The 18622-nt window shown below is 37.8% G+C and overlaps 1 protein-coding gene across 1 annotated transcript; it reads left to right on the top strand.

Moving 5' to 3' along the window:
• The first annotated feature begins 2383 nt into the window (after nt 1-2383).
• On the top strand, nt 2384-16250 carry RNF2 (ring finger protein 2). Its single transcript, XM_006143866.3, has 6 exons — nt 2384-2472; nt 5985-6145; nt 7337-7552; nt 13487-13759; nt 14755-14926; nt 15492-16250. Exons 1-6 carry the CDS (start codon nt 2386-2388, stop codon nt 15591-15593), a joined length of 1011 nt encoding a protein of 336 aa, XP_006143928.1. The 5' UTR covers nt 2384-2385; the 3' UTR covers nt 15594-16250.
• Nucleotides 16251-18622: the final 2372 nt, after the last annotated feature.

Below are 18622 nucleotides of genomic sequence, written 5' to 3'. Positions count from 1 at the left end.
GTCTCTCTCTGGTCAAATTAAAATAAATAAATAAAGTTAAATAATTCTTTAAAAAAATATTTGGAAGACTGGAGCCCCTTTTCAAACTATGCCTCAGAGAAGTTAGTTTTGTATCTATGACCATCTTCCCCATCCCATCCTCCTACTCAAAGACAAACAGCCAAATTGGCTTATATTGTTTGGTTTACATGTAACAGAAGGGAAGGCAGAATTATTAGTAAGTCAAGGTGATGAGGAGACCTTGAATCATAACAGATGGGGGAGGAACAAGGAATTTTTGGCAAGAGGAAAGACAAGTGAAATATGATGCCATTCTCCAAATAGTTGAGACTGTCCTGTGAAAAACTGATTAGAATTGTTGTTTGACACCAGATGAGTTTTATGATGAATAGGTAGCAGTATTGAACAGCACTAGGAAGACTTGCTTTCTGAATGGACAGAATAGGTAGGGAGTTTTTCACGTGTGGATCTGTGAAAGTACAGGCACAGTGGGGACCAGCAGTTAGCGTAATGGCTATGTCGCGGGACTCCCATGTAGTTGACCATGGTTCGAGTCCCAGACCTGGTGGCTTAAACTCACGCTGAGCGTGTGTGCGTTCATGCCCAAGATCCCGAGAGGAGAATGGAGGAGAAGGGATTGCGGCGTGGCCATCCTCCCTGGGGGGTGATTTCTCGCTTTCTGTCTCTCTGTCTCTCTCTGTTTGGTGAGTGCATGTGCCCTATAGCAAAAACCTCTCAAAAAAAAAAAAAAAAAAAAAGTACAGGCACAGTGACCAGAGGCTTAAAGTGCTTTAGAGTGTGGGAGCCAGCAGGCGGCATGGCGGTTAAAGGTGCTGGGCTCCCACATGGTTTGAATCCTGGACCTGGTGGTTTACTTTCTCTCTTTCTCTAATGAGTGCATATGCCATATAGCAAAAATTTTAAATGATGGTAATGATGAATAAAATGAAATAATTCTTTAAAAAATATAAAGTGCTATTGATGGAGTCAGCAGGTGGTATGGTGGTCAAGGTGATGGAATCCCACATAGCCAACTACAGTTTGAATCTCCGGCCTAGCGGCTCATTTCCCCCCACCACCTCCTTCCTTTCTCTTTCTAGGGCGAGCACATGGGCCTTATAACAAATTACAAAATAATAATAATGCTATGTAAAGTTAGGTTTGTTTTTTTTTTAAGTGCTATAGAGTAGGTTTTGTGTCTTGGGCAAAGTTGGACTAGATTTAAGTAATGCTTTTTTTTTTTTTTTTTAAGAACTATTTATCTTTTTATTTATTTTAATTCGGGCAGAGTGAGAGAAAGAGGGAAAGTGAGAAAGCAAGCTGCCAGATCCGGGACTCAAACTGCAGTCAGCCATGTGAGAGTCCAGCACCCTTAAGTACCACACTGCGTTCCAGCTCCACATTTCTGTTGCTTATAAATTACCCAGTCTAAAGTATTTCATTGTAGCAGACTGAACGAATTAAGATAGGAAATCAGTCTCAAACTGATTTTGGAAAATAATTATTCTTATGAATAAAAACAGAAGGGCTAACAGGTGGCGTGGTGGTTAAGGTACCAGACTCCTACATGAGTAACCACAGGTTAAGCCCCATACATGACCGCTTGCTTTCTCACCTTCTCTGTCTGTCTGGTCAAATTAGGATATAATAATAATAAATAAAATTAAATAATTATTTTAGAAAAAGAATAAAAACAGAAATTATATACTGTGACGAAGAGTGACAGTTTCCTGACTGACTTCTAAGTTCCATGACTATGAATTTCAGGAATGCACTGTTTTGGATGAAGCCAAATCTATACATTTAGTAATAATTAAGCACATTTGATCACGTTAAGCACTTTGTGTATGCCAACTGTTGGACATTGAGAGAGGTCAGGCTTCTACTGTCAAGTAGTTTCTATTTATAAATGGAAAGATTCTTAAGCTTCTTTTTAAGAATAAGAATAATTCCCCCGAATCAGCTTTTAGAGTTATTTCCTTAGTACATTCAGTCTGCTATAATGAAATACTTTAGACGGGGTAATTTATAAACAGCAGAAATTTATTTATAGCTCACAGTTCTGGAGGCTGAGAAGTCCAAGACGAAGGTACCAGCAGATTTGGTGTCTGGTGAGGGTGTGTTCCTCATAGATAATATCTTCTGTGTGTCCTCACATGACAGGACAGCAGAAAGACTCCCTCAAGCCTCTTATATAAGGGTACTAATCCATGAGGGCTGGGCCCTTGTGACCTAATCATCTTCCAACAGCTGTACTTTTTAATACTATTACATTGGAGATTAGATTTCACTGTATAAACGGGGCAGGGAACTCACATAAATTTGCATTGTAGCACTTCCCTTTCAAATACTAAAATTGTTTTTGTCTCTTTTTTATCCCTAGCAATGTCTCAGGCTGTGCAGACAAACGGAACTCAGCCATTAAGTAAAACATGGGAACTCAGTTTATATGAATTACAACGAACACCTCAGGTAATATAAATAATAAGATAAATGGGGGGGGTAGCAGCTATGAAACCTATGTACGCTGGTATACTTTTTTAGAAAATGAAAGCTTAACTAGAACATAACAGTAATAATAAATTCATATGCAGGCAGTTCTGACTTATATGTATTTGACTGTTACTTCCTTTATTGCTTCAACAAATAATTTGTATGTTCTATACAAGCTTCTGTGTTAGGCAATAGGTGAATAGTGGTGAATAAAACAGACATACATGGTACCAACCTGTGAAGTTTATTGACATAAAAAAAGTGTTATGGATAAGTATAAGTATAAAAAGTAAAAGTGAAATACAGAAAGTGCTTTACATAGAGAGATTGAAACATAACAAGTACTTGATTTTAGTGTTAGTTATTATTGTAAATATAAATATATTTTACTTGAGCCCTTTATGGACAATATAGTTTCCATGTCTTTTTCTGTAGGATAATTAATCTTTATTCACATAAAGAGAACATCAGTGTATATCCATAATTACACATGTGAGAAGTTGTATAAAGGGCAAGTCCTTTGTGTTATAACAGGTTAATAAGAGTATTTTGAGGGACCAGTAGTTGGCTTAATGACTGTGTTGCTGGACTCCCATGTAGTTGACCGCGGTTCGAGTCCCAGAACTGGTGGCTTAAACTCATGTCAGGGGCGGCGTATGCATGCGTGCCTAAGATCCCAAGAGGAGAAGGGATTGCGGCGGGCCATCCCCCCGGGGGGTGATTTCTCGCTTTCTATCTCTCTGTCTGTCTCTGTCTGTCTGGTGAGCGCACATGCCCTATAGCAGGAGCAGGTTTGAAGGCAAAAAAAACATGCTTACACTGGACTCACTTTAAGTTTGAGGTGTCTACTAGATAGGCAGGCAGAGATACTAACTGGAGAGTCTGGACTAAATAGAAAATTAGGGGTTTTCAGCACATTTTAAGCAATGATGATGAATAAGATTACCGCAAAATGAGTAGATGGCCATACCCCATCCAGAGTTGCTTCAGCATGTACAAATTAGGCAGTGGTCAGGGAGCCAGTGAAAGAGACTGAGAAGGCACATCTCGAGAAAAGGAAGGGCAAACAGGAAATTGAGAGAAAGGATTCAAAACCTAAAGGAAGTAATTCAAGAAGGAAGATACTAATGTGTTTAACACTGCTGACGTATTAAATAGATGAAGATTGGAAAGGTATATATTAGGTTTGAGAATATGTGCTCGTGGGCTTGGAAAATAGAAAACTCACTTGATTGACAGATCATACTAATTGAAGGTTGAATGGAATCATGGTACATTCTTATCATTGGTTCATGTCCTGAACTAAGGAGATGATAATTTTGTCTATTTATGGTCCAGTAAGGAAGAATATGTGAAAAATGAATAGTCATACTTTCAGAGAAGTGTTGCTACACAGAGAGGCAGAGAAATGGAGTAAAAAACTGGGTGAGAATGTGGAATTAAGTTTCAAATTGTGTTTAGTGTTGAAAATGCAGATGTAGTGTCCTCTCTTTCTTCTTGAACAGCTAGGGGGCGTCATTCACATTTTACTATGTAGCATCCCCACGAGGACACTAATTTTCTATAAAATAGAGGTTATAGAAATCAAAATAAAAAATATATGGGGAGCTTGGGGCCCAGCAGTTAGCGTAATGGCTATGTCGCTGGACTCACACGTAGTCGACTGCAGTTCGTGTCCCAGACCCGGTGGCTTAAACTCACGCCGGGTGCGTGTGCGTGTGCGTGTGTGCCCAAGATCCCGAGAGAATGGGGGAGAAGGGATTGCGGTGTGGACATCCACCCTGGGGGGTGATTTCTCGCTTTCTTTCTCTCTGTCTCTCTCTGTCTGGTGAGCTCACGTGCCCTATAGCAAAAACCTCTCCAGAAAAAAAAAAAAGTATATGGGAGCTGGCAGGTGGCATGGTGGTTAAAGCACGGGACTCCCATATGACCAACCATGGTTCAAATCTCAGACCTGGCAGCTTGCATTCGTGACCTGGTGGTTTGCATTCTCACTCTCTCTCTATCCTTCTTTGATCAAATTAAAGAACAATAATAATAAAATAATTCTTTTTAAAAAAGAATTATTTTATTTGGTTTTTATCATTATTATTATTATTATTATTTTCATTTGACCAGGGTGAGACAGAAAGAGAGAGAGAGAGAGAAGAAACACGGGAAAGATAGCCACCAGGTCCAGGACTCAAACTGTAGTTGGCCATGGGAGGGAGTTGGGGGGGAGAAGCACCTTAACCACAACGTTACCTGATAGCCCCAAAGAAATAATTTTTTTTTAAAAGTGTTATGTAAATGTTATACTAAGTGAAGTGAAATATAAGTGTTATACTAAGTGAAGTGAAATATAGAAAGTGCTTTACGTAGATTGAAACATAACAGGCACTTGATTATAGTGGTAGTTATTATTATAAATATAAATATATTTTACTTGAGCCTTTTGTGGACAGTATGTATAGTTTCCGTGTCTTTTTCTGTAGGAAAAAGATAGTCATACTTTTCCATAAAAAGAAAGCATCAGTGTGATAAAGGAGAGGCAGTGGAGTGTTAGTAGTGTTAGTAGCATAGTGGAAGCCTCTTATTTCTGCCCACATTTTCCTTTTGAGCATCAACCGTACTGAAACTCCTCAGTCTGCAGCAGCTGGTGTTGGTGGCTTTAAAGTTAGGTAATGTTTCCCATACCAGCCGTGGAGAGGCTGGACAGTGGTGGTGATAAAGTGACTCACTAATCATCCTGCCGCACGGGATATGTGTCCTGTAATTCTGTACTGGAACTCCAAATGGATTTTTGTAGAGAATATTTTTAGGCATAACAATTAGATATTATAGTACATGTTATCAGATGTGTCATAATTTAAATCAGCCTGTGGCTTAGTCTGAGAACCTGATTACTTTGTACACAATTGCTGTGTAGACCAAGACTTTATCCAGTTCAGAAGTGATTTAAAAATGAAATTCTGTGAAACAAATTAGAGAATACTTTTATAAGACTCTTAAACTGTTTTAATAGGCAGCATGAAACCTTTAATATTAAAATGGTGTTATTTTTTAAGATAGCGTAACTCTTTGGGTTCATTTAGCTCTTAACTTTCTCACTTTGTAGGTAAGAAAATAATGTTAAATAATTACTTAGAATCATACGACTCAATATGACTAGAACTAGAACTTAAAGCATCTAATTTCAAAATCAGTGTTTTTCTGCTTTTGTTTTTCTTTTATTATAACAGGCTAGTTTCCCAGTGTTATCATTGAAATACATTAATATGTTAACTGTAGTGTGAGAATACAGAGCATTTGTATGATGCAGTGGTGGGGGAGCTAAAGAGAGTTGGAAATTATGATAGCTAAAACAAAAATTACATATAGTTGACAGTGGTGGCTTGATGATGTGTATGTCAGTGTTCATTTTTACTTTTTTCAGTACTTTTATGTTTGAACTTACCAATAATAATTAAAAAAATAAGTAGAGTTTAATGTTAAACTGACTGTCTTTACAGGAGGCAATAACAGATGGCTTGGAAATTGTGGTTTCGCCTCGAAGTCTACATAGTGAATTAATGTGCCCAATTTGTTTGGACATGTTGAAGAACACCATGACTACAAAGGAGTGTTTACATCGTTTTTGTGCAGACTGCATTATTACTGCTCTAAGAAGTGGGTATGTTGAAATTAATTATACTAAGTACTTAAATTTATACCATGATAGTGCTCTAAGTGGTTTGATAAGTACATTCATTGTAAGTATTTGATTGAGAACTGGATATTTTTCTGAAGTCTAGGTTTTAATTATTGGAGAATCTTTGTTTTCAAATATTTTGGTTTTATATAGTTTTAGAAGACTTACAGGGTGAGTGTTTTGAGGAAATGACATAACATGAAATGTTTTTTTAACTTATGTATATAAAATAATACCCTTAAAGCAGTCTTTCTTGTTTTTGTTTTTTTTTATAAGAGGTCTTTTCCCTTAGGGTATGTGTACTCGTCAGAAAGACAAAAACAGTAAGAGGGAAAGTGAGATATCACCCCCCCAGGGAGAATGGCAACACTGCAGCAGCCCCTTCTCCTCCATTCTCCTTGATACCTTGGGCATGCACACACACATGTCTGGCATGATTTTGAACCCACTGGGTTCGGGATTCGAACCGCAGTTGGCTATGTGGGAGTTCAGTGATGTAACTGCTATGCCATCTGTTGGCCCCAAAGTATTATTTCAATAAAAGAATTGGTAAGAAATAAATTAGGCCTAGCTGGTGGTGTGGGATATAAGGCAGCTGGATTTCCCAAGGCCATCTGTGCAGTTTGAGTGCCAGACCCAGCAGCTTGAAGAACATGCCAGGCACATGTGTGTGTACACAGATCCCCAGAGGAGTTCTAGAGAATGGATTGCAGCTTGGCCATTCCTCCTGGAGGGTGCTTTCTTGCAACTCTCCTGTCCCCGTCTGTGGTGAATGCACGTGCCCTGTAGCAAATTAAAAGAAAGAAAAGGAGATAGAAATTAATATATATTAGTGGGTAGTTTGTTTTTATATGGTATGGATATCAGAAAGAGGAAGTAAAAATTAGGAGAGATTTCTGTTTTCTAAAATGGTTATATAGAAATCATCATTGGTAGAAGTACTCAGATTTTTCTCTTAGCAAGTGGTACAGAGTATCATAGGCTTCCAAATGTTTTAAAATCCGAGTAGGACTTTAAAGGAGATTCAAGTTAATCAGTGTAAGTTTCTGACTTAGTAAAGGTACCAGAATAAAGATAACCGTCTGGAAGCTGGATATTTTTGTCTTTAGCCCAAGGGCACTGGCATTATTTACATTTTCTTTCCTTTTTTTTTTTTTTTTTTTTTTAATTTAGCAATAAAGAATGTCCTACTTGCCGGAAAAAGCTGGTTTCCAAAAGATCGCTAAGGCCAGACCCAAACTTTGATGCACTCATCAGCAAAATTTATCCAAGTCGTGATGAGTATGAAGCTCATCAGGAGAGAGTATTAGCCAGGATCAACAAGCACAAAAATCAGCAAGCACTCAGTCACAGCACTGAGGAAGGACTGAAGATACAAGCCATGAACAGGTATGGGAAAGAGGTGCAGAGAGGGCGGCAGTTTTTCCGAACACTTTATTAAATATCGAATTTACTTTTTGAAAAGGTAAATGCAGTAAAAACAGTAGTTAAGCATGATTGCCTTTTTTTGCTCTGTGTGTGTTTGCGTGCATGCATGCTTTTCTAGGCATAATAAAGTACTACTAGGTTCTCTCACATACCTGATTCTCCTTATACTTACTATTCTGTTTTTCTTCTCGTTTTTAGCAACACTCCTTGAAAGAGTTGTCTGTATCTATCTCCATTTTTTTCCTTAACCCTCACTCTAGTCAGACTTTCCTCATTACCTAGTTCCATCATATTGCTCTTATCAAAGTGGAGGTCACAGATAACTAGTCACAAATGGCTTATTCTTAGACCTCATTTACTTAGCAGCTGTTATGGTTTGGATAATGCTTTGGTCTCCAAAGATTCATGTTTTGGAATTGGGTCCACAATATAATGGTGCTGGGAGGTGATGAGGCTTAGAGGGTGGTGACTGGATCATGAAGGAGCCCACCTCATGAATGGATTGATGCTGTCTCCTCAGGGACAGAGTGAGTTCTAGTTCCTATGGGAAGGGGCTAATTCCTGCAAGAGCAGGTTGTCCTTAGAATACTCTCTGTGTCTGTGTGCCTGCTATCTGCTACTTCTGTCAGCTATATTGTAATACAAGCCAGCCTGTAGGCCTTTGGACTTTTCAGCCACCGGAATCATGAGTCAAATAAACCTCTGTTTTTTATAAATCACTCAGTCTCAAGTATTTCTGTTAGCAATGCAATAATGGACTAAGACAACAGCATTTGACACCATTTCTCCCTTTTTGAGTAGTTTTTATTACCTGGCTTGCAGGAATATATTCTTCTGGTTTCCTTTGTATGTCATTAAGTGGTCCTTTTCTAAGTTAGGTTTCATTTCAGTTGCCCTAACTCTTATTAAAGGTAGAATACCTCAGGGATTAGTCTGTCTCTTGATTATCTCATCCAGTTTCATGGCCTTAATTACCATCAATATGCTAATGACTTCCAGATTTATATATACATCCTGGACTAATCTGAATTTTAGACTCATCTTCTCCTGTACACCTGTCTAATAAGAATCTCAAACTTAACATGTTCAGTACTGTCTTTCCTGCTCATTTCAATCAGTGATAACTCCATTATTCCGCTTACTTAAGCCAGAAACTTTGAAGTAACCATTAAAAATATTTATTCATTTCCATTTGTTACTATTTTTTAATTTGACCAGAGAGAAAATAAAAGTGAGAAAGCAAGCTGCCAGGTCCAAGACTCAAACTGCAGACGTCCATGTGGGAATCCAGTGCCTTTAACCACCATGCCACCTGCTGGCCCCTAAATTTTTAAAATCATCAATGATTTCCATTCTTTTTGTTGTTGTTGTTCTTTTTTTAGAGAGATTTTTGCTATAGGGCACATGCGCTTGCCAGACAGACAGAGAGATAGAAATCGAGAAATCACCCCCCAGGGGGGATGGCCACGCCACAATTCCGTCTCCTCCATTCTCCTCTTGGGATCTTGGGCACGCACACACACATGCCCGGCGTGAGTTTAAGCCACCAGGTCCGGGACTCGAACCACGGTCGACTACATGGGAGTTCAGCGACATAGCCATTACGCTAACTTTTGGTCCCCAATGATTTCCATTCTTCTATACACATTGTAAATTTGAAGTTCCTTGCTTCGTTTTTAGAATTCTTGTTGCTCTGATAGGATTCTTCAGACTGATGTCTTTTCTTTCATAGTACTTCAGACCAAATTTTTTTTTCTTTTGTTTTTTGAGGAGGGTTTTGCTATAGGATGCATGCACTCACCAGAAAGACAGAGACAGAAAGCAAGAAATCACTCCCCAGTGGGGAGGCCATGCTGCAATCCCTTCTCCTCTTGAGATACTGAGCACGCATGCACACACACACACACACACACACACACACACACACACATGTGTGCCTACCATAAGTTTAAGCCTCCAGATCCAGGACTCGAACCACAGTGGACAAGTGTTTTGGGTATCCCCCAGAATTGAAATCCATGCAGAGTTTTCCCATTGTATGCATTTTCCATGAACTTCTATGAGACTTTTCATATTAAACTGATCTGCTGCTGTATTTATCAAAGTAAGATAAAGCATTAAATGTTGAATGTATTTAAAGAATTATATATTCTTAAGAGTTGGAAAGACTTTTGATCAGTTTATCCTTCTGTCAAGAACAGTAAAATTCTTTGCCAAATCCTTCACAGATAATCCTTTGGTTTTGCTTGAATACTTCGTGGGCGTGTGTGTGTGTGTGTGTGTGTGTGTGGGTGTGTGTGTGTGTGGACAGAAGATCCCCTTTTTATTCTTTGGCAACTTCTTTATATCTTCTGTACAGGTCTTCAAATTCACCAAGCATTCATCTCCTCAGGGCCTTTGAACTTAATTGCTCTCTCTTTCAGGAACCTCCTTTTTTTAGTTAACTTGCCCAGTGCTCCGTCAATTGTCTGCTGAGTTCCCATCATCCACCGTAGGGCTCCATACTTCCTTACCCTTCTGCCTCACTTTCCTCCACAGTGGGTATCACTCTGGGATGTGTTATCTGCCACACTAGACTGAGCTCTCTGTGTCAGTACCATTGACTTACAGCTCCACTATTATAACTGCTTAACTTAAAGTATCTGCTCAGTAAATAGTTTTGAATATGTAAATGTGAAAGAAGTTCTTCCTTTATATTGAATTAAAATTAAACTCTGGTGTGCCACAGTCTGGATCTGTCTTCTGTCAAAATAGTTGGATTTTATACATATTTCAGACCCTACTTCTACTAATTTTTTAAATGTTTTCATGTGGATCCATATTCTATTTTTTAAAATTTTTGCAGGGGAGATACAGTGTGGTTTTCTACAACATGCAGTGTGTAGTTACCAAATTCCAGATGTAGATATATTCATCTTCTTCACTGAACACTACATCAGAAGGTGTAGATTTACATTCTGACATACTCCTGAAGGCTCTGTCTTCATGTTCCTAGTGTGTTGTTCCTCACGTGACATTCAAGATGCAGCTTAGTGTCACGTCATTCTTAAAATGCTATACTGTCAGGATAGTGTGGTATTATAGATGGAATTTGATAGAGGATATAATAGGGTATTAATCTCTCTTATCGGAACATTAATCTTTAAATGTTGCCCCAAATTAATATGAACTCTTTCAGGGCCAGCAGGTGGAATGGTTTAAGGTGCTAGCTCCCACATGGTTGACCACAGTTTGAGTCCTGGACCCAGCAGCTTGAAACTCATGCTGGCATGTGTGTATGTGTGCATGCCCAAAATCCCATGAGGAGAATGGAGGAGAGGGGATTGTCGCATGGCCATCCCCCCTAGGGGGTGATTTATCACTTCCTGTCTGTGTCTGGCAAGCATATATGTCCAATAGCATAAATCTCTCAAATATTTAAAAAAAAAAATCTGTCACTTCCTTCCCCTTTTTTTGAAGAGCTGTGGGATAAAAACAAGTATGTTAGTAAATGAATTAGATCACTTTATTTTATGGCCAGCTTCCTTCCTCCCTCCCTCCCTCCCAGAGAGAGACAGAAAGAGGGAGGGAAAGTGAGAAAGCAAGCCTCCAGTTCTGGGACCTGAACCACTGTTGGCCTTGTGGGACCACATGTGCCCTGCTGGGCTTCTTAAATCTTAACTGTTAAACTTTAACATTAAATTTACCATCTTACCATTTTTATTTGTAGAGTTCGGTTAAGTACAATGATGTTACTGTGCAATTAATCTCCAGAACCATTTGGCTTTATTCTTTGCATCTTATGAAACTTAAATGATGTACCTGTTAATAACTCAACTGTTTTCCCGTCTTCCAACTCCTGATAACCATTCTGCTTTTTGCTCCTGTTAAATTGAATACTTTAGGTATTATAGGAGTGAATGCTTTTGTGACTGACTGGCTTACTTCATTTAGTGTAATGTCTTCAACATGTTCATCCATATTGCCACAAGTGATAAGATTTTCTCCCTCTGTAAGGCTAAATAATATTCCATTGTATATATTTATTGGGTTGGCAGGAAAGTCATGACACATTTTTGCTTAGAAAAATATGTCATGACTTTTCTTGTTTTTCTTCTATTTTTAAAATATTTAATTTTGTTTATTATTATTTTTTAATTTGACCAAAGAAGACAGAGCATGAGCTTGAGAAGGGGAAGGTGAGAAAGCAAGCTGCCAGGTCCAGGACTGAACTGCAGTCAGCCATGTCGGAGAGTCCAGTATCTTAACCACCATGCTACCTGCTGACCCCCATCGTGACTTTCCTGATAATCTATGTTTTTGAATCACAGTTTTGCCATTTAATGTATTAATCATCCCCTCTTAGTTTTGAAATGAACTATTGATAATGTAAGGAGGATTTTATGTTTAATTTTTGAAAAGCAAGAGTTCTTGAGCTTCTTTCCTGACCAGTGGGCTATTATTTCGTTGTTTTGGCAATAAACGTTATAATGATACTATTCTTAGAAGTTCATGTCATTCTTTCACATTTCTTTTCTCTTGTTTTCTTTTTTAAATCATATATCCTTGCTTTTTTCTTATATATACAGATAGAAAAATAGTATGGTAGAAATAATCTGTTTAGTGTCCTGTCCTGGCTTTGCTTCTGGCATTTACTGGCGGGATAATTGTAGGCATATTATTTAACCTTACACTTTATTTCTTCAGTAAAAGTAAGTGTTAACTCCCTAATGGGTTGTTTGGACTTTTTAAGATCATAAACATAAAGCGGCTTGCCCAGTAATTGGTTTTAAGTGAATGAACTTGTTATAAAGTTGCTTCTATATCCAGTTGCTGGTTAAATATAGGTACCATCCTATTTTCCTCATAAGAATAATTTTACACTGCAGTAGCAGTCTTGAAAGGAGGTGAGCAGGAAGTGCGTACCATTTATTTTTTAGTGTGTTTCTTTAAGAATTTCTAACTAAGGAGGCATAAATACCTTCTCTCAGAACTTTTACATTTCATATCTGAACCGTGCCCTTTCTTTTCCTTTTCCTTTCTTTCTTTCTTTTTTTTTCTTTTCATTTCTTTTTTTTTTTCAGTTTTTGCCAAAGGGCATAATTTGCTCAGTGGAGAGGGACAGAGAGTTAGAGCCGATGAGAGAGAAAGGGAGAAATGAACCCCACCCAGGGAAATGACCGCTCCACAGTCCTTTTTCCTCGATTTGCCTCCTAGGATTTTGGGCATGCTCACTCATGCATGCAACCAGCATGAATTGAAAGCTGCCAGGTATGGAACTCAAAACTCTGTTCAGCCATGTGGGAGTCGGCACCTTTACCACTATGCGACCAGCTGGCCCCAAATCATACCTATGTTTAAACTTAAAATCTCATAACAAAATGATCAAAATATATTGGATTGTTGGAAAAGTTGATGCATTTTTCTATGCAAAGACGCATCATGACTTTTCCGACAACCCAATAAATATGGATCTACCAGTAATTTATGTTTCTTTTGTTCCATAAAGAAAATTATTCCATGAAAAGAAGTATTTATTTTAGGAATTGGCAGGTGGTATGGTGGTTGAGGGTGCTGGATTTCCACATGGCCAACCAGACGTGGCTGCTTGCTTTCTCACTTTCCCTCTCTCTGTCCCTCTCTGATCAAATTAAAATGAATGAATACATGAATGAATGAAAGAAAAAGAAAATAATTATTTTTTTTAAAAATACTTAATCATTTAAATGATTGCCTATGTATATAAGATTTTTCTAGATCTTTCAGGGACATGAAAGAAACAATGCCATTATCCAACATAGAGCAAATTCAGTAAGATTTTTTTTTTAGGATTATCTATGATTTAATCACAGGCACGCTTCAGATTTGATGCTCTGAAAGCCTAAATAGAAATTGTATGCATTTTTCTTTAATTAGATTACAGCGAGGAAAGAAACAACAGATTGAAAACGGTAGTGGAGCAGAAGATAACGGTGACAGTTCACACTGCAGTAACGCATCCACACACAGCAATCAGGAAGCCGGCCCTAGTAACAAACGGACCAAAACATCTGACGATTCCGGGCTTGAGCTCGATAACAATAATGCAACAGTGGCAATTGATCCAGTAATGGATGGTGCTAGTGAAATTGAATTAGTATTCAGACCTCATCCTACACTTATGGAAAAGGATGACAGTGCGCAGACAAGGTAAGTGTGTGCTTTTGTTTCAGTTTCTCTGAATTCAGAATGTCTGATTTGGAGTTAAAAGGTAATTCTGCATAAGAAGTAGGAATAGTATTCGTCATCTTTTTTTATTATCAGCACTCAGTTTAGATGTACAAGGTGCCTGGATTGTTGTTTTCTTCCTCATGTGCTTCTCACCCAACCTGCACATCTGAAAGGGATGGCCCTCCTAGGTAGAGGGGGAAAGGGACGTTCAGAGTTCTTAATGATTCTAGGGTGCCTGTGGGCTCTAAAATTTATGCTGGCAAAGATGACTGCTTTATCACTGTATCTCTAGCACACAGCCTACCGTCGAAAACCGGTAAGTCTCAAATATTTGCTGAGTCAGTTAATTGAATGCTATAGCATGCTTTAAAAAACTCAAGATGAGATTTCATTGCAGTCTGAAAAACCTGAAATGTTCATTCTTAGACAGAAATTTGTTCAAGTTCTTACTATCCCTCTTACTGCTGCAGTCAGCAGATTCTCATCGGTGGAGTTAGGGGGAGATGTGTTGTTCCTTTTTCTCCTTAGCACTTTGTGTGTTTCTATTAGTTTTTGTCAGTTTATGTCATTTTTTTAAAAATTATTTTATTTAACTTTATTTATTATTATTATTATTATTATTTTCATGAGTTTTGCCAGAGAAAGACCGAGAGGGAGAGAGAGAAAGCCGCCAGGTTCGGGACTTGAACTATGGTCAGCCATGTGGGAACTCCAACACCTTAACCACCACACCACTTGCTGGCCCCAGTTTATGTCATGTTTTACATAAGATAAGACAGGTAGAGCTCTCATGGCCTGACAGTCAGGTAGTGAGCGTGTACTTCCCCCTTGTACCTTTCCATAAGAAAGTTTTAGATTTTAGAGTTACATATTTCTGATATTAGTTTGTGATAAATACTATATATTCTATATACTTCTAATTATCTATTGTAATTAGTATATTCTAGAAATTAAAATCTTAATTATTCTTCCAGATACATAAAGACTTCAGGTAATGCCACTGTTGATCACTTATCCAAGTACCTGGCTGTGAGGTTAGCTTTAGAAGAACTTCGAAGCAAAGGAGAATCAAACCAGATGAACCTGGATACAGCCAGTGAGAAACAGTATACCATTTATATAGCAACAGCCAGTGGCCAGTTCACTGTAAGTATTTACAATGGTAGAATCTTTTTTAAGGAGCATGTTGACCGACTGAGTAGCAAGTGGTGGAGGGTGGCCTATCAAGACCGGGCAGAACCCCAAAACACTGAGAAAAAGGAATTACACCAGGGCAGTTACCTTTCTGATACCTTTTGTTTGCTGTGCTATAAATGGTGCAAGTGCCAAGACTTACTCTGTTTATGCATTACTAAGTTAGTTAGTTAGTTAGTTTAGGTTTTTGCCATAGGTGTGTGTGCTCACTGGAGACAGAGAGAAAGAAAGTGAGAAATCACCGCTCAGGGGGCATGGCCACTCTGCAGTCCCTTCTCCTCCATTCTTGAGATTTTGGGCACACACATGTGCATACCCTGTGTGATTTTCAAGCTGCTGGGTCCGGGACTTGAACCGCTTTTGACCATAAGGGAGTCCAGCACTTTAACCACCACACCACTTACCGGCCCCCTAAGATTTATTTTTAAAAGATTATAGTGGGCTGTCATGTTTTGTTCCATTTCACCATTGTGCTTTGTGCCATTTTTCTAATTTTTTTCTTTTTCTTTGGTTTTAGGTATTAAATGGCTCGTTTTCGTTGGAATTGGTCAGTGAGAAATATTGGAAAGTGAACAAACCCATGGAACTTTATTACGCACCCACAAAGGACCACAAATGAGCTTTTAAAAAAAATTCTGAGACTGAACTTTTTTATAGCCTATTTCTTTAATATTAAAGATGTACTGTCATTACTTTTATGGACAGATCTTGGATATGTTGTTTAATTTTCTTTCTGAGCCAGACTCGTTTACACTATTAGAAACTTTTCCCCTTAATTTAAGATTTCCTTTTTGGAAGGATTGCAGTTATCCCAGTACTTTTTCTTTCCTTTAAAAAAATATATCTAAGTCATATGTATCTAAGTAGTTCCATTTGGAGCACCCTTTTGACCCAGGAATTTTTCATAGTTCTGTATTCTTAAGCAGATTTACTTGGCCATCCTTTTCTCTCGCCCCTCAAAAATTTTTTAGGCCTACAGAATGTTAAATAATATGTATGCTGACTCCCCCCCCAGAGTCTTGTATATTTGTAGTTTTCTATATAAACTAGTATCTTCATGAAGACCAAGGCTCAAATTTACTGTGCTTAAAACAATTCTCATAGGATTATTATTTTCATGGTATTTTCTTCCATAATATCTCATTTTAAAAAGAGGTTCGTTATGAACTTAGTGTCCATTGTCATGCAATGTTCTCTGTGTGTTTTTGTTGTTCTTTTCTGTTTTTTTTTTTTCCCTATAGTTACTGAAATTCTGGTCCTGGGGAAGAGAGTCAAACAAAATCTTAAACTGAAATTCTAGTCCTGGGGAAGAGAGTCAAACAAAATCTTAAGTTCTGTGAGAACTTAGCTCATTTACAGATTTTGCTGAAGAAAGAAAAATTGGTAGTAATATGTAGTCTTCAGTATATATTTAAGAGTTTTTTTGTATTAGTTCTACTGTCACTTCAGTTCTTTTATTATGTGTGTTTGATGTTTTTCCTATTAAAATATCTGAGATATGGAGATATTTTGCACTTTAGCTTTGATGAAAAGTACAAGATATGTTCAAAGCTTCCCTAAGTCTTTTCTTATTGGTGACTACATAAAGTTCAAGAATAACATGGCACATAGAACCAAGAATGGAAAAAAAAAGTTTGCTTCTGTTTGAAAGTATATTTAGCATTGTGGGTTGTCATATCAGTTTATAAATCTGGTGCTCTGCTAATGACACTGTAGAAGCAGGTGCGTGGAGTTCAAACCCTGCCTTGATAATATAGTGAAAGGTAATTCTGTACAAGAGTGACAGCCAGTGGGATGAAGTCATCATATTCTTTTTAATGTAGCTTTACATCAAGGGACAGTATTGGGTGGTGGGGAACCAAAACGTTTTATGCTGACAGGTCAGAAATAAGATTGACTTGTGTGTTATTTTTCATCCCTGTCCTGATTCTAGGTGTTTCCAGGTTTCTATTATCACAGTATTTACAGACATGTTTGCATTGAGAAATTAACCCCAAAGGTTTTTGATAGGAGGAAGTAGACCTCCAGTACCATTGTAGCTAAAGTCTGTCTAGTCAGTGTAAATATTGATCTGTCCATTTTTGACATATTGGGGCCAGCTTGATGTTTTAAATCTTCAGCCCATTATGAAAATTTAAAGCTTACTCAATTTTTTACCATTTTATTGAAAAAATTTGAAACATTTTTTTTGGTAATCTGTGCCATGAAATTTGCAAACCACCAAAAATCAAGGAAACTTTTATATTTGATTCCTTTTCTGGTGTAATGTTAAGATGTATAGATTATTAATGCATGTCCACTGAATATAATCTTGGTTTGTGATAAAAACTGCTTAGGTTTTATTGGTGACATTAGATTAGTGGTTGCATTAAATAACAAAATTTCCATGTGATTATTAATTGAAATTTTGTCTTTAAGCAGAAAGTTATTTGTGAATATAAGCTTTGTGCTTAGAGAATGTATGTGTTTTTATCTGTCAGTGTGGGAGGATATAAACTGTTTGCATCATTAGTGAAGTCACTGTGTAGTCCTTTGCGAAATATAATTATAGATATCTAATAGAGAGTTGAGTGTATGTATGTGTGTATATGGGTGTGTGTGTTTTGGGATGGGGGAAGGCAAGTTGAGCATCACTACCAGCCAAGGTTCCATAAAGTAATTTCTTTAATATCTCAGTTGAGGAAAAAAAGACCAAATGTGGTAAAGGCCTTTGGATACATCATCATTTTAAAATTTCTTATGGTACTATAATACATGTTACTAAAGTGCCCTTTGAACCATTTTTAAGTTTGCATTCAGTATTAGGTGGATTTATAGCATCGTGCCATGATCACCACTATTCTGTTCTAAATCTTTTTAATCATCCTAAGTGGTCTCCACACGATAAATAAAAACTCTTATTTCCTCTTCTCCCTAGCCCCCGATAATCTCTAGTCTACTTTCCTTCTTTGAATTTGACTCAATTGAGTCATCCAGAGTTTTCAGGGTTCGTCCGTGTCATGGCGTTGTATCACACTTCCATTCGCCTTTCTTCGGCTGAACACTGCTGTGTGTTTAATCCCACGTTTTGTTTATGCATTCATCTGTTAATTGGCACTGAGGAAGATGGATGCTTCTTCCACTGTAAATAATGTCATGAACATTTACTGTACAAATATTGTTGAGTGCCTGCTTTCTACCCTTCAAGTAGAGAAGAGGTATCTGTAGGAGTGGAATTGCGGGATCCTATGTTAATTTTATGTTAAATTTTTTTAGCCACTCCAAACTATTTTAATTTTACACACTGACTACAACATTTTATGTTAAGTTTTCTTCACATCATCATCTTTTTTTTTTTGCTAGAGGGCATGTCTGTTCTCCAGAGTGAGACAGAAAGCACCCTCTGTGGTGTGCAATTCCTTTTCTCCACCCCCACTCGCTCTTTGAGAGATTGGGAATGCGTACACACATGCTGCTGGGTCTGGGCTCAAACCATAAGGTCAGCCATGTGAGATCTGACTGTCAGAACCACCAGGCCATGGAGCCAGCCCTTATTTTCTGTTTTTCAAAATAGCTATTTAATGAGCGTGTCCTTTCATTGTGGTTTTGCTTTGCATTTTCCTAATGGTTGTGACGTTGAACATCTTTTCACCTATGTATTGGCTATTT

The sequence above is a fragment of the Tupaia chinensis genome, unplaced genomic scaffold (genome assembly GCF_000334495.1).
Source record: "Tupaia chinensis unplaced genomic scaffold, TupChi_1.0 Scaffold000112_1, whole genome shotgun sequence".
Lineage (NCBI taxonomy): Eukaryota > Metazoa > Chordata > Mammalia > Scandentia > Tupaiidae > Tupaia > Tupaia belangeri.
Note: the sequence above shows the minus strand (reverse complement) of the source record. Positions and strands in the feature narration are given on the sequence as shown.

Coding starts and splice junctions, on each gene's coding strand:
- RNF2 (XM_006143866.3), top strand. CDS start 2,386: ATGTCTCAGGCTGTGCAGACAAACGGAACTCAGCCATTAAGTAAAACA. Junction 6,146..7,336: donor ATTACTGCTCTAAGAAGTGG/GTATGTTGAAAT, acceptor TTTTTAATTTAG/CAATAAAGAATGTCCTACTT. Junction 13,760..14,754: donor GATGACAGTGCGCAGACAAG/GTAAGTGTGTGC, acceptor TTATTCTTCCAG/ATACATAAAGACTTCAGGTA.